The following is a 21,835-nucleotide window of genomic DNA, read 5'->3' as shown; positions in this document are numbered from 1 at the left end:
AATGCTTAAATATGAATCTAGGATTAGGTCATGTGCGATTAAGCCTCCTCTGTTGTGAGATTAGTGGGTCGTCTTTTACACTTTCTCATGTTTTATCTTGACTTCCATAGGTAAGAGGAGATCCTCGCCTTATTGCCCACATTTTAAGCCCACGCAACAAAGAAAGGAAGAAGAGGCAAATAGAAGCTTTTCAAGCCTTGTGTGTTGTGAGCACTTAAGCGATAACTAGCAAGTTTCTTCAACTCAATATGGTAGTTCCAAAAGTAGTAAACATGAGTAATACAGTTTCATCAATGCCCTTACGTTGTCCATCGTCAGTTGCTACCACAACTTACCATTAGCCATGTTTGTTCCCACCCTCCTTTCTTCCTGTTATGCACCCAACTTTGAAGGCTTCTTTTGTCTTCAAGCAAAGCTAAATAGCTATTGGGAGCAAGAACCCCATTCTCTGAACAATAGTCCAAATGAGCAAAACAATAGCTCATTATGTTCTACAATTAGTGCTCTCCTCAACAATGGTAATTAGCATCTTCAGTGCGTAGCTTCTTTAGTGTCCATAGCACCAACATAAGCAAGACAATACTAACTACAATGGTCAAAATTCATCCATAAAAGAAAAGTATTCCTTATCCTTTTTTTGGTGGATTAAACCCTAATACTGAAAGTTGGCTAAGGTGTAATTTTGGTGTAAAAAGTCCCCAAGTGTAGTAGGTCATTCATACGAAAAACTAAAATTTCCCCCATTTCTATGGGGAATGCACACGGTGTACACACCTTTATGTGAGCCTCTCCATGATGGAATTTCTTCATCGGCACAATACATCAACCCTTGATGGATTCACTCTTGGGACCCAAGATGTGGTGGCTTGGAAATGACACCATAAGAATGCCACATCGCCGTTGCCATCGCCATCGCCATCAATTGGATTTTTTTGGCATCTTACACAGATTTGGCCAAGGGAAGGCCAATGTACTTGTGTTTTGGAGTGACCATAGAGAACCACAAGGCATATTGAGACACCATTTTGATGGGTCATGTAGAGTCCATGTTGCGGTGCCCAAGACGAGGCATGTGAGTGGTTATGAATGCCATACAATGGTTGTGCAGAATTGTGTCCATGTGAGGCATACGTAATGGATATTCTGTGTATGAAGGTGCAAGTGTTCACCTAGACATAGTGGTAGGAGTTTATTAGTTGTGTTGTTGCATGATAGTTTACCATTGTGAGTTCATAGAAGCGACTTTGGAGGCTGTTGAAATGCCAGCACTAATAGGAGCAGACACTAGTATAAGTGCACACCGACAAGCGTGTGTGCAAGATTTGTGTGTATTGTACACATCAGATTGGGTGTGTTTATTGTAAGATTCGTGAGGCAAAGCCTCGTTTGTTTGGTGAAATGTAGGTGTATGAAGAAGAGTCTAGAAGGAGGTCAAAAGGTGTGGATAAGAGTGAGTAGGTGGTTAGGTGTCTTTATGAGTGGCCAAGGAGGTTGCTTGGATGAAGAGGGTTACATAATTTTAAGTACTTGGAGACGGTTTGTAGGTGAAAGTATTTTTTGCTTAAGTTACTTAGTTTGATTATTAGCAATGGACCTTAGCCACCAAAGAGTTGTTCATGCAAGAAATGGAAGTAGCTGTGCTGCATTATCCTTGGTTGGGCTCCCAACTTCCAAGGCAGTTTCTCTGTTTGGCCACCGAGTGCTTCGTCAAGCGCAACAGGGACGCTGAGGGCATAAACTGCAGTGGGACCCAGATCGTGTAACGGTTGTTGCACCCGTCTCTGTGATAGACACGTTTGGATCAGGATATCCATCGTTGCAAAGTGCTGAAGAGGATTGTCCCTGCCATGGCGACACGTGGCTCATCTCCGTCCAACGTGGCCCATCCACGTGACTGCGGCAGCACACTGTTCCCCCTTGTCGTTTCTTGGACTTTCATACGCCCTAGTCTGGCGGCAAATCAGAGAAACAGAAGAGAGAAGGGAGAAATGGCGGGAGGATTTTGATGTCTGTTGAACTGTCCCCTTCGCGAATCTTAACAACAATGGTCTCCATCGCCGCATCGCATTTCTCCTGCAGTTCTAGCAGTGGGTCACACGCGTCCGACAGCTTGCACCCATTCGCGTCTCTAAACCTTCCAGGCAAGCACACCTTTGTCTTCAGAGCCTGTCCTATTGGGCACAACCCATTTCAGCGTCTTCAGCTCTTCCCATTTCACGCCAATGGTTACAACCCACTTCGGCTGAAGGTGTGCCAGGCCTACAAAGGGAATGATGGGGGCAGTGGTGATGGCGGTGGCAGAATGGGCGGGGGCGGGGGTGGGGGCAGTGGAAGCTCAGGAGATGGGGCTTATGGCAAGGCTGGAGGCATTGGAGTATTTGGCAGCTTGTGGGCCAGGTTTGTACAAAACTTCCCATGATGTGTTTGTTTACATTGTCAATAGCAGTCGGGTCATCCATTATTGATTGTAAACAGTGGGGCCTTCCTTTCCCCACGCAAGTGACTTGTCAGGTACATGGAGATGCTGGAAGACCATCCTCTCATCATCAAAAGCTTGACTGCAGGCATTCTGAACCTTTTTGCAGATCTTATATGCCAGGTACAAAAAAAAAACCCAAGAGCTTAGAGAGTCAGAAAACGAATGTATTCTTTTAATGTGTACATACATGTATAATGGGGAAGTTTCTGTACTCAGTTGATCAGGCACCAGGAGACGGTTTTCTGGTAGTAGGATGCCTGTAAAGCATCCAAGAGTACATTTAACACCGTGTCTGGCCATGTGCTTGTGGGCCTTTCGTCTTCACTGGCGTGGAGCTGGCTTTATGTGCCATGTTGCTGTGGCTCCCACATATTGCAGGGTGGAAATCTTTGGATGTGTGCCTCTAGGGGGTGGGGGGATCATCTTGATGCTTTGGCACTTTTACTGACCTAGATCCCATAGCACGTACACAAGCTAGTGGCCATGTGTCATACACCTTATCTTCAAGCCGGATCATACGCTACCGCAGCCACAGATGGGTCTAGTATCAGGTTTCAATCTCTTCCTAAGTTCCACTACCCTCAACCCTGGAAGACAGCTCCTTCTCGGCATCAAAGGAACATTTTTTCTTTCAGATGTTACGGTCTCTCATGAACCATCGGTATGGATAGTTTTTATATTGTGGGATGGAGTGTGGTGTGCAACTGGGTGCAGCGCTGGATCCATTGCTCTACGGTGGTCCACACTCTTGAAACGGTGATTGATCCTTTGTGCATGTGGCTAATCTTGCGATTTAAAGCTTTGGCTCTATGGGGTTTATTTCTTCTGTCTTAGCATGTCTGTTTTATGTGTTTCACTTGTCCTATCGTGTGATTGCAACTTGCTGGTCCTTGTGGCTAGCTTAGCTGTTGAAGGGAGGCCTGTAAGGATTGCGTCTTGGAGAAGGCAAAGTGTGAAAGGTGAAAGGTGAAGTAAGGGCATCCTCAGATCGATATTCTCAAGCCCTTGGGTAGGATCAAATAGTCTAGTGATCACATTTTTTGGGTCATAATAATGTGATTCTTGCAGTCCAAGTGCTCGTGTTGTTCAGTAATGTACATATGAGACTTTAGGCAATAGTCTAAAATCATCATTGAGTGCCAACCCAGATATAGGACATAGCATATTCCCTTTTTTCGTTGAAACTCCACCACACAGCCAAATTGACATAAGGAAATTCAGGCATTGCACCTTGAGAGAACCAACCATCTCTCAACCTCAAAAACAATCCCTCCAAGCAATAAGCAAATCTGCCTGCTACTAAGAGCTCTTTCTTGATAATCCAAAACTTCGATTGACCCTGTTCCTTTGTCAAATAGGGTTCACAATGGTCACCTTTCTCACCTAAGCTATCTTTGACATGGCCTTAATAGTCATGACACATGCATCTGAAGCTTGATGCATGTGAATATAGGGGGTCTTATAAAATAGATCTGTCACCCCCATAGTGACAACATGAGGTGGAGCATTGAGCATATGCTTTTCCAACATGAATGACATTACTGGGAGAACTATTACATTAGGTGCCACGAGGTACGGCTCATCACCATCTTTCTTGGGGATCATAGAGTTTGTAACCCTTTGAGTCCAGACTTCATACTGTATCCATTTGCAGCTTTTTGGATCCTCCTTGGTCTTGTTTGAGTTTGGAACATGCATAAAACAATCACTTCCAAAAGTCTTGAAATTAGCAAATGAAGGCTTGTTACCAGAGTAGGCCTTTCGGTGATTCATCCCTTGGCTGCATTAGTATCACTCTTGTTGAGAAGTTTGAAGTGCACTTAGTGTCACCTGCCTTGGCCTAGAAGGTACTAGGAAACCCTTTCCCCTCGAGCCTACTCCGAGCCATCTCGACCACTATCCAATGGCATTTTGCTTTGGAGTATGAGTAGGGTAAGGTGACATTTGATCCCTTGCTCTTGGCAATAGGCCTTGAATTTCGTTGAAGTGAATTCTTTGCCACCGAGACCAGTCCGAATTATCCTTAGCTTCTTTCTTGCCTCTTTTTCGACCATTGCTAGCCAATTCTTGAAGTTTCTTAATGCCTTATCCTTATCCTTGAGAAAATATATTCTTACCTTCCTACTGTAGTTGTAGTCGAGCAACATGAAATAGGAAGAACTATCGAGAGCAATGGCATTTTACCACAAAAGGTCAACATGGACTAGATGAAGAGTTGTCTTTGCTCTGAAGCTGGCCTCTTGTGAAAATGGTTGCTGATGTTGTTTGCTCATCATATAAGCTTCACATGGATTTGGCATTCTTTGAAAAATGGGTAGATGTGCCACAATTCCACTTTTCTGCAGCGCTTGCAAGCTTGGCATTTGGCATCATTCCCTTCCGACAGGTCATATGCAGGGGTGCTTCACTATCGATGATCCATGATCCTCGGGCAAAGTTGATTGGTTTGTCTTTGCACAAATTTCTTTAATTGCCGGCACTTTTACTTGACTCCTTGGTGGGCTTCAAAGGGCCACTCTTCCCATCTTCTTACCTCTTCTTGTAGTCATTCTGCTAATGACCAGTTTGTCGTATTATAAATACTTTCATCTTTTTCTTCTTCTTTTCCTTCGAAGAAGAGGGCTTATCGAAGCCTTTACCTTTTCCTTTCTTCATGTTGGTGGAGAAAGCAGAATGCCCACCATCGCTCGTCTTTTGAGGAATCTTCTCCTCTAGAAGTATCACACATAAATTTCAAATATAAGAGGTGGATTTCTGACCTGTGTGTTGAGTGATGCGAGGAGACCGTCCTACCTCTGTTAAAGGACCCTTATCCACTTGTGTGCAAGAGTTGAGGTCGTCATAGTGATCCCAATTCTTGCCATTTCATGCAAATTCTTTATCCTTGTGATGAATTGCTCTGTTGCTTCTCCATTGGAGCTGCAGTTTCAGTGGCCTCTCATGGGGACTTATGTGCCATGCGAGATTTGTATCATTTGGATGTTAGTTTCTTCAATGCTAGTTGATTCTCAAGGTTTTGCATCCTTGTCCTGATAAGTGGTCTCATACTGATTTCTTAGAATCACCCAAGCTTATGCAGTCGTAGACAAGTTGAATCAGAGTCATAACATAATTATTGACGCTTGTGACGATAGAACAGAGAGAATCTGCATCTTTTGTCCTCTACGCCAAAAGAAGAGCAAGATACGGCAGAATTATTTGAGTTGGTGTTGGGGACACAATTCTTGCAAGGTTGGAGGGGATTGTTGATGCATGGGTGGACGGTTCCTTGTATTGACCCATAAGCGGAAATAAGGGAAAGTCGAATCATATATAGGCTAGGGTGACTTGTGCACCTCTTGAGAACTGGATTGGCCGTTTAGTGGTGCACGGACCGGCAAAGATTTTAGATTCCATCAATTGGATCCGTAGGATCTGGTATAGCAAAGGGCATTCCATCCACCCTGGTAATTGTCTCCCACAACTCTTATGAAGACAAAATTGCCTTCATCTTGAACTTTGAGAGTGTAATTGGCACCATCCAACTTTTCTTCATTGCCAGACGGCAGTGGTGGTCATGCTTGAGGGGCATTCCTTGCAAGTTGAGCCATTCTCTAAATTAGATTCACACAACTTACTACAAAGCCTGCTTTGATGCCTATTGGAATTAATGGTTTATCTTTAGGTTTATCTTTAACCGTTGTGGTGGGTGCTTTTACATGGTGTAAAAGGACTAGATAAGCTAGTCAAATTTGGGTCAAGTTGGCATCCTATTTGAGGAGAGGTAGGAGGTGGCCTTAGATGCTCTTAGTTGGCATTGTACATCATTGGTGATGTCATTGAGTCACGTGTCCTCTTCTCATCCTTCCCATATAATCAGAGTTCACCAAGAGCTCAAGATAACCCTTGTATAACAGCTGTAAATCGGCCTCGGTCTTCAGACAAAACCAAAGGGCGGTGCAAAAACAAACTTGCACACAAAATACTTCAACACCATCGAGGACCTAGAAAAGGAAAACAAACAGGGGGAGCTAGAGTGCTCCTGTAAACAGTGCACGGACACCGATTGGCTTCAAAACGCAGTGGCGTCCCTTGCGGTATTTCTTTAATTAATTATAAGAGCTTTGATTACAATAAGGCTGGAAACTTAGCCGTCACGGTAGAAACTTGAAGCCTGCAAAGACCTTGCATCATGGCTTCTTGTCCACTCGGCATCCACAAACAAGTCCAGCCATTGTTCACATCAAAAGACTCTCACACATTGAGTCTGCATACAGACGCTTTCTCCCATGATCAGGGCTGCCACAACCATCCATAGCCTCTCACCCTTTGAACAGCATCACACCCTGACACATCCAATGCTTCTGCATCACAACACAGACTCCCAAACTGTCTCCCAAAAGAGAACTCGCATCACAGCACAGCATACCATACAATTGACACACCTGTACCAACCCTCTCTACCTTCCAAGGGTACTTTCCATCTTTGTCATGGATTCCTTGTCCTCTATCCAATCAGTAGCAAGGCTGTACCAAACATGTGTCCATTCTTGTACCTTATGCCTGCATGTGACCTATCTCCTGGAGAACCAGAAACATGTTTCCTCGAGAAACCTACGACCTGTTTCCATGTGAAACCCTTAGGCTTGTTTTCCTTTGAAAACTTTGTCCTGTTTCCATACAGAACCATTCACAACACCATTCAACAACAGTGCCAACAATGGCATACATCTAGTTACCTGTTCCCTCATGAAACATCTGGAAACATAGAGATGCCCATAACTGTAGGTCCCTTTGTTCCTTTCCAGTAGGAAGAAAACAATATGCTCCATGAGCATGCAGCCATGCAAGCTTGCATCACTCCCATGCCAAGGAACACATTCAATTGACTTGTACTTGCAGTCGGAAACCCAAGCACATAGCTGAATTTGTTGCCAAACAAAATAGCCCATAAAAAGTCCCTGGAATCCACTCTCCAAGCTGCCAAACCCCTCCTCCCAAAAGAGAGAGAGAGAGAGAGAAAGAAAAACACATGGGCAAGGCTGTGTTAGATATCATCCCTTACTTGCTGGCTTCCTATTTGGTGTCCTATTTTAGCCTCTAGGACTGACCATGTTAGTTTGAGGGGCTGGTCACCCCTCAGATGTATTTTACCCATATTTATTCCCCATTTATGGTCCTGGGTATTTTTCCCAGTCGTGGAGATATTTATCACCAGTCGGCTGCCTTCATGTAGAGGTATATATAGCCGGCATGCTTCCCTCATATTTCATTGCTTGCCTAGCTTGTCTAGCTGCAGTCCCTCACTTACGAGGTTCTCCCCTCTTGCTCGGGACATGTATTCCTTTTGGTGATGATATTGAGAGCAGGTTCTCACCTCTGTTTCCTCTCTCTCTCTCTCTCTCTCTCTCTCTCAATGCTCCCTCCTATACCTCTTCATATCTGCGTTTTTCTGCCCATGGACAGATCTGCGTTTTTGTGTTCATGTGTTGAAGCTTGCGTTTCTTCAAGGGCTGATTGATACCCATTCAGTAGGGTGCAGTTTCCTCTCTTCAGGGCGTCAGATTTCAGCCTTCTTGGCAGCCTGACAAGGGTGTTGTTTCTGGACAGCATACCTGTCGCACCTTCCAGGGGTTTTCAAGCGTTTTTTTTCAGGTTTGGACAGCAACATAGCTATCCCAAACAGGCTGCGTTTTTTGCCTTTTTGGGCTTGCTTTCCCAGCCTTGATCTTGGAGCTCTTTGGGCTCCCTTTTGCCCATCCTTTCTGGTTACCTTGTGCCATCCCTCCCACCCCCTGATTGTTCTCTGTAGCAGTTCTTGATCCGAGGCTTCAGCGTTTCAGCCCTTTATACCTCTGCGTTTTCAGATTTGCAGCCATGGTTGCTGCGTTTTTCTGAACCGATTTTGCTGGTAGCTCTACCTTCACCTGGGCTTCATCTGTTGGACCCGAAGGTACCTTCTCTTCAGCGTTTTTCCTCATAGGAGGTGTGGACACTGGTTGGCCTGAATTTTCAGGTTTGTAGCCCTTGTTTGGTTGCATTTTCTTCTCCAGTGGACACAGATCACTTGTAGAGGGGGTTTCTTGATTGGATTGTGGCTTTGGAGGCAGTTTGGTACTTGAGGAGGATTCTGAATTTCAGTTTTCAGTCAGTGTTTTGCTGATTTTGGAGCATCTATACCTGTGTTTTGTTCCTGGCCTAAACGGTTTCCCGGTTTCTACATGTTCCTTGCCTTCTGTTGGCGGTGGAGTGCTATTTTTTGCTGGATAGCAGTGTTTTGGTCGCAGTTTTGCTTCCCACAGGAGTTTTCTACACTCAGAGGGGGCCTTTCTCCGGCTACTTCACTTGAGGATCAGTTTCGAGAGCTGTGTTGTATCTGTGGAGACTTTCTTCTTTGACAGGAGGTTACAGTTATTTGGAGGAGGACAGTGATCTTTTCAGAGATTCTAAGCAGAGTTTATTGTGTCCGAGCTTGTGTTCTTTGCAGTATTTGCAAAACAAGGAGGGTGTTTTGCCCTTTTGCGGTGTGATCCTTTCACATGGATCCTTTATTTGTTGCTGATTCTTGGGATCTGGTTCTACTTCTGGATCAGTCTTCTGCTATCTGTGATGCTTTTGAGGACTTTGTTACCACTGCAGTCTATATTCCTGCTTCCCTTCCTCATTGTGAGGAGTCTACCTTTGCCTCTCTTTGTGATGCTTCTGAGGATGCCCCTCTCCCTGCGAGTTTTGCTGGCTTGTTGTTTTTGGAGGATGGTTTTTTGGACCCGGTGGGATGCTTTGGATCTGTGGGTGGTTGCTAACCGTGCTTGGGACACAGGGGTACTTTCAGAGTTTTTTGGATTTGGATCAGAATTAGGTTGGACTTATATCAGTCCGACGATTTTTTTCTTCAGAGGGGGATGTGGAGTCCTTTCATCTTGCGATGCCCACCTCAGTGGCGTGTACTTATGTACAACATTGGGCAACTCATGTTATGGAGTTTGAGCAGATGGACCCCATCTTTTCTACAGAGTCTTTACATCTTGTGATGCCGACCTTTTGAGAGGATGCTTTTATACAACATTTGGCTACTCTTGGTACAGAGTTGGAGTAGATTGACTCTTTCTTTTGAGGGTTCCAGTGAGGAGCAGTTTGCTTCTCCCAGGATTGATTATATACAGGATCTGATCTTGGTTGGTTATGAGGTTTTTCATACCTGCTCCAGGCTGGATACACGACATTCGACTTCGGGGAGTGTTCTTACACTTGGGTTTGGAACCATTATTTGGAGCAGCACGTCGCAGCCTATATGGTTGTTTTCTTCCAGAGGAGCGGTGTACCTGGCAGTTTGTTCTGTTGCTTTTGTAGCTGAGTTGCTGAGGAGATTGCTCGTGGAGCTTTCTTGGTACCTGTTTCTACAGTCTTTTATCTTTGATCGAGGATGGCGTCTCTGGCTTCTTGGAGTTTGCTGAGCATCCGGTGTGCTGAGAGGGGGTGTTAGATATCATCCCCTACTTGCTGGCTTCCTATTTGGTGTCCTATTTTAGCCTCTAGGGTTGACCATGTTAGTCTGAGGGGCTTGTCACCTCTCACATGTATTTTACCCATATTTATTCCCCATTTATGGTCTTGGGTATTTTTCCCAGTCATGGAGATATTTATCACCAGTCGGCTGCCTTCATGTAAAGGTATATATAGCCGGCATGCTTCCCTCATATTTCATTGCTTGCCTAGCTTGTCTAGCTGCAGTCCCTCACTTACGAGGTTCTCCCCTCTTGCTCGGGACATGTATTCCTTTTGGTGATGATATTGAGAGCAGGTTCTCACCTGTGTTTCCTCCCTCTCTCTCTCTCTCTCCTGTGTTTCCACTTTCCCTTCTTCCGCTGCACATTCTATCAGGCTGCTGTCCAACCCGACGCTCCCTGTTGTCCAGTCCTGCCAGTCCTCAAAGAGAGAGAGAAAACATGCTCAATCCAGCCCCGCCTCCTAGCAAGAGAGAGAGAGAGAGAGAGAGACATGGCAGTTCAGCCCGCCAGTTTGTTGCACCAGCTCTATCCGCCTCCTGCAGCCCTGTGTGCCTGCGCACGAAAGGACCTTGCAGCCTGCACGAGCTGTGTCCGCCTCCTGCAGCCTTGTATGTGCTTGCGCACAAAAGGACCCTGGAGCCTGCCACTTGCGAAGAGAGAAGCATTGCTGATTCCGCAGCCTGATTGTGTGCCTAAAGTCAAGAACTTTAAGCTGAGTCCAAATAGCTCTGAACATAACCAACCAAGCTAGGCACGCTTTTTTTGGAGGAGTCCAAGGACAAAAGCAATGAATGTGATTACTGTGGCAAGACACGTCATACTGAGGCTCGCTGCTTTGCTCATTGTGATAGCTCTCGAGTAGCCAAAGCCAATTATAAAGCCCAAGATGCTTCCGAAGCATTTGACAAGGACAACACCAAAGACAAAGGCAAGGACAAAGTTTCAGAGGTGAGATCTCCCAAAGTAGCATACATGGTAGTCACAGATACATCCACTTCTTTACAAGATTCACTTCCATATGACCCATGAATTAGAATGGCTATAAAACTTACAAATGGCCTCATTGTCGCAATAGGAATCTCCCAACAAAACACCCCCTCCAATGGATAACATATGGGAAGTATGCCCTCCTGTGTACCCAGCCGAGGAGCCCTCCCAAACGAAAAAGCACCTTTTCATCAAAAAAGAGGCGCCTCTTTTCTGCCCGCTAGCCCCTCTTTGGAAAAAAACACACGTGGCCCCAATAATAGCATATGGGCCACGTTTACTTTCATAAAGGGGATTATAATGTTTTTAAAGGTTTTTAAAACCTTTTGTCCCCTCCCCCCACATGGGGTTGTCCACACATGGGTTTCTTTTTTTTAAACTCCATAATGATGCCATTCACACTGTCCACATGTCCGCGTGCACACTTGCATACTGTCCAGAGAAAAACACAGGGTCGTGACATACCCCCCTCTTGAAAAATAGCAAGCGTCCTCGATTGCACTCAATGGCACAGTAAGGCATCTTATGAGCAAAGACTCCCCATATGACAAAAGCAAAGGCCCTCAAGTGCATCTGGGTGATGAAAAAAAATCATCCTGCACAATAAGGTCACACCGTCACGTCAAAGTGACGAACAACTCTTGCTTGCTCCTTCAGAACCTGGAGCAAAAGTCTAAAACCAAGTGGAAACACGTAACATGTGTTAGCCAAAAACAAAACCATGCATCATTCTACATATGGCACACATATGCATGACACATATATGTCAGAATACGCAGCGGAGATGATGACCAGATCTGGGAACACGAGCAAAAACGCAGGCAGAAAAACAGCACAAGAGAGAGAGAGAGATGTAGGCGTGCAACTCTGCTCTGATATACACAAGAAGATCTCGAATATGATACAAATGTGGTATGGGGACTGGGGGCCTATTTATATGCCCCCACATCAGCAGTCGGCCTGCTGTAGGCAGCCGACTGGACACAAGAAGCCTCACGACTGGATAAAACACAGTCGGCCAGCATCAAGATAAGTCGGCCAGCAGCCAGCAGGAGAGTCCTACTACTCATGAGGTGCAGTCGGTTATCTCACAGATGCAGTCGGCCAGGCTCAGTGTCCACCTGCCACTACAGGGCTACCTCCCAAGCCACAGAAAAATGGGAAAAAATAGGGGAAAAATGCGGGGAGTGAGGAAAAATGATAAAACACCTGATAAGGGCGGGCTCACCTACAACAAAGGCCCTGGTGTATAAAACTGGACAGGAGATGTCTTCTAACACCCCCTCTCAGCTCCTGGCTGTGAAACCAACCACTGGGAGCTGGGGTGCCGCCTGAGCAAATCCTGAGATAGCGACTTCGTGAAGAGGTCCACCGTACTGTCCTCCGTCGAACAGAACTCCAGCAAGATGTCATCAGCAACGATCTGTTCACAAACAAAGTGCCTCTGGATGACCATGGGTTCCTCCAGTGGAAGCCCAAACCTGCTATGCAACCTCTGCATCCTCACCACCTCACAAACAGCATCACAAACAGCCCGGTACTCTGCCTCTGTTCTCGACAAGGCAAAAGATGACTGTCTCCAACTGCTCCGTAAAACTGCTCCTGGGCCTGAAGTAGATCCCCTCGTGTCCGGATCTCCTCCCCAAACCGAGTCACTCCAACCGCGGAGTCGGACTCCATCCAACAACCCCCCTTCTGTGTACAAGAGTCCATGATCCTTCGCATGCCGCAGAAACCACAAGAAATGCAATCCTGCCTCCCAAAGAGACATCTGCAACCATGAGCTCAACTGCCTCATCAGGAAGCTCTCGTCCAATCTGGTGTCCTTCAACCAGATCAATGAACCATACATCTTCTGAGTCACAGAGACATCACACTGCTCACAAGGATCAACACCTGTTACGGTGCACAAACAAGTCTTGGAAACATGATGAAACCTGTCAACCACCCCCTCTGAATCCGGAACCACAAAGCCTGGAGAAACCACCTCCTTCTGCAAGTAAGCACCTGCCACCTGCCTGGCTTTCCGAAAGGTCCACGTGGAAAGAACATCCTCAACTTCTGGAAGTTCTATATGCCAAACACTACGAGACATCAGAGCATGAGTGACCTGTTCAGCTTCCTCTGACTGACGAACACAAGAACTACCAGCACCAGTTATGGAAAGTTCCTGCCAACTGCTGCCATCTACTGGCAAGCTATCCACCACCTGGTCTCGGAAAGCCCGCACCTGCAACGTATCCACACCAGACTGCCACTCATCACAAACCTGAGGACCTGGGAGAGAGAGTGCTGAAAGCTTGTAAACTCCATTCTCCACTCCACCTTCCCAAACCACTTGGCCTGTTGCTTTGTCCCGGAGAGCAACAAAATGCTCATCAAACTCCACCCGTACGCCAGTCTTGCAAACCTGATGCACTGACAACAGATGAAAACCAAGTGCCGGAACATACAACACCTGAGAGGAATGCTTCCCCCCTCTGCCATCGGGAACTATCTCCATCCTGCCCTCACTGTGAACTGGGATAGTGGACGTATCCCTAGTAAGAATATGACCAGAAAGCTTGCAGAGATCCTGTAAACCGGAACGGGAAGGAGTCATGTGCCTGGAAGCACCACTATCGAGAATCCACTCCCGAGTATCTGTTGCGGAGAGTCCTCCAATCTCCTCCCTGCCCGAAGAAAATGAAACATCGGTGTCCATCACCTCCAGGTGCACAAAAGCCGGAGTCTTCATGATTGCTACTGAGGAATCTTCGCCCTTCTCGGTCTTCCGCTTGGGACACTGCCTCCAATAGTAGCCTTTCTCGCCACAATCATTACAGGTCCTCTCTGCCTTCAGTTTCTCGCGGTCAGCGTCGGACTTCTTCTCAGAAGACTTCTCCGATGAAGCCTTCCCTTTGCCCGAGTTACGGCCTGTCGACCGTTGGCCAGTAAAGGCCTTTGAACCTCCACCCTGAGGAGGGTTCGTGTATCGTTCCTCCTGGTCCAGGACCATGGGCACAAGCTCCTCCCACGTGATGGTGCTGAGCCTGTCACTGGTAATCAAAGACGAGTAAAATGCTGAGTACGAAGAGGGCAAATGTGACAGCAACGTGATGGCCATGTCCTCTGACGATATCTCCTTCCCAGCCTGAAGAACTTCCTACTGAAGAGCCTGCAGCTTGTTAATATGCTCCCGCATCGTCGACGACTTTGCAGGGCTCATAACCCGCATCTGTACTTCCAAGGAAATCCTCTTCATGGGCGATACCCTGTTGTAAAGTGAGGCCAAATGTTGCCATATACCTCTGGCCAACGTCATATGCTTTACATGATTGATTACCTGTGGTGTGCAGTTGAGAAAGATAAACGAACGGACCCTGGCGCGCTGACACGATCCCACATCTGTGTCTGGGCCTCCCGGTCCTTTCGGATCGATGGTAACTCCCCTTCCTCTACTTCCGGCCGTGGAACACCAACAACGACGAAATCGGCGAGGTCGTAAGACTCCAGAACAGATTCCATCATCACCTTCCATATGCCGTAGTTGCTCCCGTCCAACTGACGGTCCACTGGGAACGTGGGGAGTGTCGGGATCTTCACATGTCTCTCGGCCATCTCAAACAGATCTGCCATTGCGGGGATGTACACTGAAAAGGGTGGGTGGGTGGGAACAAAGAAGAACTAAAACCTGCAAGTGGCTGTCCAGCAAATCAGCCCGCCTTCCTCTTGCTTCTCCTCTTCCCGAACAGTCCAAAACAGTCCACCAATCAGCCACAAAACAGTCCCCCTCTTGCTCACACAAATCCCAAGACCTATCTAGAGCCTAGGCTCTGATACCATGTCAGAATACGCAGCGGAAATGATGACCAGATCTGGGAACACAAGAGCAAAAACGCAGGCAGAAAAACAGCACAAGAGAGAGAGAGAGATGTAGGCGTGGAACTCTGCTCTGATATACACAAGAAGATCCCGAATATGATACAAATGTGGTGTGGGGGCTGGGGGCCTATTTATATGCCCCCACATCAGCAGTCGGCCTGCTGTAGGCAGCCGACTGGACACAAGAAGCCTCACGACTGGATAAAACACAGTCGGCCAGCATCAAGATAAGTCGGCCAGCAACAGGAGAGTCCTACGACTCATGAGGTGCAGTCGGCTATCTCACAGATGCAGTCGGCCAGGCTTAGTGTCCACCTGCCACTACAGGGCTGCCTCCCAAGCCACAGAAAAATGGGAAAAAATAGGGGAAAAATGCGGGGAGTGAGGAAAAATGATAAAACACCTGATAAGGGCGGGCTCACCCACAACAAAGGCCCTGGTGTATAAAACTGGACAGGAGATGACTTCTAACAATATATGCATTCGCAAACAGTATGCTTCTCAAGATGCTCTACCTACTCTAAAGTAACAGTCTAAGGGCTACTCGCAAGCCTTACGCCCATGGGCATCCCGCAGGATCCACGACTGGTGGTACAACATGAGCATATGAAAGCACTCAATGCATCCATACCAAGAGTATGAGCGCAACGAATTGCTCTCAAGTCCTTTAGCTACATAGGTGGCCAAAGAGTCGTTCTCTTGTTTGACAGCGGCAGCATGGAGGATGTGGTCACGGAACAAGCTGCTAGGCGTGCCCGTTTCGATCTGACTTCGGTGGACAAACAGGTTGAGGGTTTTAGCACAGGCATGACAACGAGCGTCAAGTATGAAGCTCTAGGTGCTAAGTTAGTGATTCAGGGCATAGAGTTTGTGCATGATTTTATGGTTGCCCCTCTTGTAGGAGCAGACATAATTTTGGGTCTTCAGTGGTTTCACAAGTTTCTCCCTGATGTCAAGTGGGACAAGCACATGTTCCAGATCGATCGGAATGTGTCAAACGCCCCGGTGACCATTAAGTGTGAGCCAGGAATTTCGAACTTTCCGCTCATAAGCCACTTGCAGGCTAAGCGAGCAGTCAGGAAAGGCGCACAGTGTGCGATGATTTACATCCAGACAGCCCAAACGGTGGCCAGTGCTTCCGAGAAGTACTTGGTTCTCCTTGAAAAGTTCCAGAAGATTTTTCTTCGAGACAACCTCCCTCCCCAGCTCCCTCCATCCAGACCAGAGGACCACAGGATTGACTCCTCCGAGGCTCGGAACCCCCGAGCAAGTTTCCGTATCGCCTTTCCAAGGCAATGGAATCGGAGTTGGACCGCCAACTCCAAGAATTGTTGTAATCTAGCTTCATCCGTCCCAGCGTGTCGCCATTTGCAGTACCGATCTTATTTGTCAAGAAGAAAGATGGGTCTTCCCATTTGTGTGTTGATTATCGTGCACTCAACAAGCTGACTATCAAGAGCAGATTTCCGATGCCGCGAATTGACTATATTCTCGAGAGGCTAAATGGAGCAAAGGTGTTCTCAAAACTGGATTTAAAGAGTGGGTATCACCAGGTACGGATTGTGGAGGGGGACATCTCCAAGACAGCCTTCCATACGGAATGGGCCCACTATGAATTTGTGGTCATGCCATTTGGCTTGACGAACGCCCCAGCTACATTTAACCGCATGATGATGCATGTTTTCCGGGATTTGATTGGAAAGTGTGTTCATATTTCTGGACGACATACTCATATTTTCAGCTACGGTTGAGCAGCATGACATTGATGTGGAGAAAGTCCTTAAGTTGTTGGAAAGCAACGAGCTCTACGTCAATGAAAAGAAGTCAGAATTTTATCTGTTCCAGGTGCATTACTTATAATTAGTGCTGAAGGCATTCGACTTGATCCAGTAAAGTGGCCGAGATTGTCAACTGGGAAGTACCTCAGACAGCCTATGACATTAGATCTTTTGTGGGTATATGCCAGGCATACTCCACTCACATTGACAAGTTTTCTGACCTCTCGGCAGATCTCACCGATCTGCTAAAGGGAGTGAAGACAAGAAGGCAAAAGATTCGAATGACTCCACGAGCGTTGGAGGCATTCCAAAAACTGCCTCCCAGTCCGAGTAAGCGTAATACGTAGTGCTTAACTATTGTTGATAGGTTTAGCAAATGTGTTATGCTTATTCCTTGCAGGGCCAATGTGACCACCGAGGATGTTGCCCAGTTATTCATTTGGCATTGGTACCCAATTGGCGGGATTCCTAGAACCATAGTGTCAGACCGAGATGCCAAGTTTACCAGTCATTTTTGGAGGGCATTGTTTGATAATTTTGGTACTAAGTTGAATTTTTCGAGTGCATTCCTCCCCACAGACAGACGGCCAGACAGAGATATACAACCAATTGGCCTTTGATGTGCTAAAGTGTTATGTCCACGATGAGCGAGGTAAGTGGGAATCGTATTTGCCTTTAGTTCAAGCTGTTTTGAATGATTCTTTTTCTTCAGCTATTGGTAGGACTCCATATGAGGCAGCGTTTGGAAGACCTTACCAGTCGTTGTTTACCATGACTTCGTCTTCAGTACCGGAGGCGAACAGAGTGACGGAGTCTTACCAGGAGATCTTAGAGTCAGTAAAAGACAGATTGGCTAAAGCGCAAGAGGCCTACACTCGACAGGCCAATAAAGACTGAAGGGATATGAAGTTTTCGGAAGGGGATTGGGTTTATCTTCGGATTATGAAGCAAAGATTGAAACAGGTGGGCAAGCGATGCCCAAAGTTGTCTTTTAGGAGCTTTGGACCTTTTCCCATCAGGAAAAAGATTAATGAGGGGTCTATGTAGTTAAAGCTACCTCCGAGTTGGACTATGCACGATGTATTTCATGTCAGTTGGTTAAAGCCATATGCAAGTCCATCCCCTTCAGAGGTCAAAGATGAAACGGAACCAGACATTGTTGATGAAGTAGAAGTTATGGTTCCAGAACAGATCCTTCTGCACCGTTTCAAGCATGGCTCAGGCCGAAGACTACGACAGTTCCTCACAAAGTTTCAGGACCGGCACAAGAGCCAATTGTGTCTCAATCACCAATATCAATGAGATAATCATATGCCAATGAAAATCACCAACCAGGTGCTAAGACACTTAAATAAGTGCCATGCACAAGAAACTAGTGCCTCGCACAAAAACATGTGCTATGCACACAAACTGGTGCCATTCAAGAGCACAAACCATGGTGACAGAAAAGCTGGTTCTCCATAGTTTTGGCAATTCTTTCTCCCAATCCCAATAGTTCCCATGTTCTCCCATACAATCCCAACTTTGATCAACTAGCATGGTGTGGAAACAATGAAACACTCACTCCACAATCGCAACACGAATCTACGTGTATGGTGGAGTGTTCATTGAATTGCCCTCTTACAATCCCAACATGAATCCACATGCATGGTGAGATGAACAATGAATCTCTTGGCCTCTGTATGGGGAGATAGTGATTCTAATATGGCTTTAAAAAAAAATAAATCCATGTCCCAAATAAATGGGCGAGACAAAACAGTCCCATAAGTCCAGATATCATAATAAGTAAATGGGGGAGACAAATTAGTCCCATAAGTCCAGATATCATAATCCATGTCCCAAGTAAATGGGGGAGACAAAATAAGTCTCCTGCCAACAAGGCATCGGTCCACATGACACTTGGCATTGACATAAGTCCCGTGCCAACCAGGCGTCATGTCCACTTTACCACTTACACTCTGTGTTGGTACTCTGACCACACCTTGGATGAGAGGTGGGCTCAAGTAACAAGATAAAACAATCACTCGCAGGCATAGATAGCTTGGTGTTTCATAAGCATTTCTGCTACACATAGTTTATAGGCATTTCGGCCACCAACTCACACTACCCTATGTTCCCTTCCATCTGCTCTCTATTGTTCCACCCAAATATGGTAGAAACAATCTTCAAGAGAGCAGATCTCTATTGTTCCACCTAAATATGATAGAAACAATCTTCAAGAGAGCACGTAGGACAAGAGAACACTACACACGGTATGTTGTGCTCAACACTACCCTCTGAAGTGCCCATGTTCCCCTTCCATTTGCTCTCTATTGTTCCACCCACACATGGTAGAAACAAACTTCAAGAGAGCACGTAGGACAAGAGAACACTACACAGGGTATGTGAACCATGAGTTTTATAAGTCCAATGCATCCCAAATAAAGGGAGCCAAAAAGAATAATCCATAAACGTGAGATAGATCCAAATCCCTAGAAAAGAAGTCCAGGAATCCATAGACCTGTATACCATAATCCTTGTATACCATAACTCTTACCACATACTCCGTGCTAACCACACACCTTGGAGTAGAGATGGACTTTATCCATAAAAGCATCATATCCATGAGATATCCAAATATTTCTTCTCTATAAACTGGGATAGATTCGTCCATAGAAATTGCTTGTGAAGCCCAATATCTATATAAATCTCGTCCAAGAAAGAAATATCCATAGATATAATCCATCCCAATAAAGGGAGCCATAAACAATGTTTCCCTGAAACCATCTCAAGGAAAACAACACCACCTTTCTCCTTGCATGGCTATACAAGGATTAGTGAACATCAAAAACACTTCATAGTAAATAGCAAAAGCACCAACTTTGCAAACTCAAAGTATACTTACCTTTTCTTTGCCAGGTTGGTCATGAAGCCAAAAGAAATATCTCATCACCATATCCTTAAGATATCCAGAGATATATCTCCATATAGCTTGCTTGTAAGCTTGATAATACAATCCACAATATCCATATGGAAAGAGCGCTAAACGTGTGCACATAAAGCCAACTCCACACCTCCAAGATAAAATTTTGTGAATTCATAAATCGTTAGATCAACAAGCTGTCTATTGCTCATGCTCTTGCTTCATAAGCTATGAAGCGGCTGGCCATGCTTAACAGCAGTGATGGTAAGTGTGGTCCCCACTTGAAATTTTTTCTCTTCCTTATTGATAGAAGGAAGCCTCCGCTTCCAAGAAAGCCTATGCTGTGATACCAACGTAACTCGCGGGTGACCGGGGGACTAGGGCCTTTGACACACTTGTCGATACCATCAAAACATATTAAAACATTTAAACATGGCCACAACCTTAACACATATCCATCATCACTTTGCGTAAAACATAAAAGCTGGACAAAATATCCACAAATGTTGAAAATGGAGCTTGCACATGTGACACCGTATAGAGGCCGGAATGGGCTGACCCCCCCCTTGGAGTATTTTATTACCCAAGGAGAATAATTTCATGTACAAGCTTTGAGGGCCTTACTCTCCCCACGGGAGATGCCGGATTATCCATATACAAATGCCATGACACAGCCCAACACGAGGCTACCAAGCCGTAACGCAGGCTGTAGAAATGCCGAGCCAACAATATAATCCATATATCTCCTTGTCGGTACTAATTCTTTCCCAAAAACCACATGCAATAGACCTGGTACAACAGGTTCAGCTCTCCATTCAGCCAGTACAATAGGTACAGTGGCTGGTACAGTAGGTACAATGGTTGGTACAACAGGTACAACAAGTACAAGGGTTGGTACAGCAGGTGCAAGTGCTTGTACAGCTAGTACAATGGCTGGTACATCAAGTACAATGGTTGGTACAACAAGTACAATGGCTAGAAATCATAATAAATGATTAAATACCCTTGCCTTCAGTATTTCTTCGTGATGGAAGCCTCCAAAACAGTCCCCAACAGCCGGTATTCTTCATGGGCAGCTTTCAAGAGAGAGAGAAAGAGAGTAGCCATCATTAGGGCAGCCTGTAATGGTGGTAGAGGCTAGTGTGCAAGAGAGCCTCCATTAATGAAGAGAGAGGGCTCCAATTTATAGATTTGGGGCTCCCATGAGTGAAAATGGAAAGAGAAGGCTATGATGACAAGTGGAGAGCCACATAATAGCTGGAGTGACAAGTGTGAGGCCACTTGTCTCACTTTGATCCACTTTCTTGCCACATGTCCCAATCTAAGAGATGGGTTCTCCCATAATCTTTACCTCTAAAAATATCCCAACTAGTAGACATTTTGTCATAGGCACTTTGTAGAACTCTTGGTATGTGCTCAATTCTAGATGTAATGACGCGATTAGAATTTCCATTGGAGTCGGGCCAAAAATAGTAACTCTCCTAAATTTTAGGAGTGTGGTCCTTTGTATTCTAGGATAATCCCGCATTCCCAAAGCTTGTACTTTCCAAATATTTAGACATCCTGGAGTCCACCTGACCCCTTTCATACTGGAAAATGTCTTGGTGGGTGACATCCTCTTTGCCAATCTACTCCTTAGGCGACCTATCTTCCCCAATCTACTCCTTAGGCGACCTACCTTCCATCACTCATTCCTAATCCTCCTGCACCAGCCACTATGGCAACAACCCCCATGAACCGTCCTACTCGCCCTCCCCAACCCCGCAGTTGCCTTGTCCTCTGCTCTACAGATGTGGGTTATATGGTCACTACCAAAGTCGATGCCCCCTTCTTGAAGGTGCTCCTCCTTGGAGGCATTGTCCAGAATCCAAGTATCGTTATACCTGGGATTGCCTCCCCAAACAAAGGACATCTTGCTCCCCTTCCTCTCCCTTCTCTCCCACTCTTGGTGTGTCGGACGTCACACCCACACCAACCATTCATGAGGATCCACCATCCGCCATAGTGGTTTCCCGATCACAAAGGAAGGCCATGCGTGAAGAACCAATGGGAGATGAGCCCAATGATACCACTTTCCCACTCCCCCACAGTCATCGACTTCAAGGACCTCCACAACCACCTCTTTGTGTTGGACAAACCACATCCCCTCTCCCCCACTCATTCCAAATCACCGCTTCCACCTTTCTCCGTGGAGGATCTACTTAGGGAAGATACAATGATAGTGAACCTCTTTGATCTTCTCGAGATTAGCCACAGTGTTCGACAATGTCTAAGTGCACTACTGGAGCAGCTCAACAGTACGCCACCCAATTCTAGTGGTGGGTAGTATGGTGGGTTT

The 21,835-nt window shown here is 46.1% G+C and overlaps 1 protein-coding gene across 2 annotated transcripts in view; it reads left to right on the top strand.

Annotated features, from left to right (window-relative positions):
- The first annotated feature begins 1,736 nt into the window (after positions 1-1,736).
- The window catches only part of LOC147603954 (uncharacterized), a 46,619-nt gene continuing 26,520 nt past the window's right edge, over positions 1,737-21,835 (top strand). Inside the window, exons 1-2 of one of the 2 annotated variants that reach the window (XM_086796004.1) lie at positions 1,737-2,397; positions 2,512-2,599. In XM_086796004.1, the coding sequence (XP_086652130.1) occupies positions 2,006-2,397; positions 2,512-2,599 (480 nt within the window). In that variant the 5' untranslated portion in view covers positions 1,737-2,005. Of the gene's footprint in view, positions 2,398-2,475; positions 2,600-21,835 lie in introns of both variants that reach the window. The other variant, XM_086796005.1, reaches the window with a different exon arrangement.

This window comes from Cibotium barometz, chromosome 63 (genome assembly GCF_041138505.1).
Source record: "Cibotium barometz isolate CiBa-2024 chromosome 63, ASM4113850v1, whole genome shotgun sequence".
Classification (NCBI taxonomy): Eukaryota; Viridiplantae; Streptophyta; class Polypodiopsida; order Cyatheales; family Cibotiaceae; genus Cibotium; species Cibotium barometz.
This window is presented reverse-complemented; position numbering and strand designations above follow the sequence as displayed.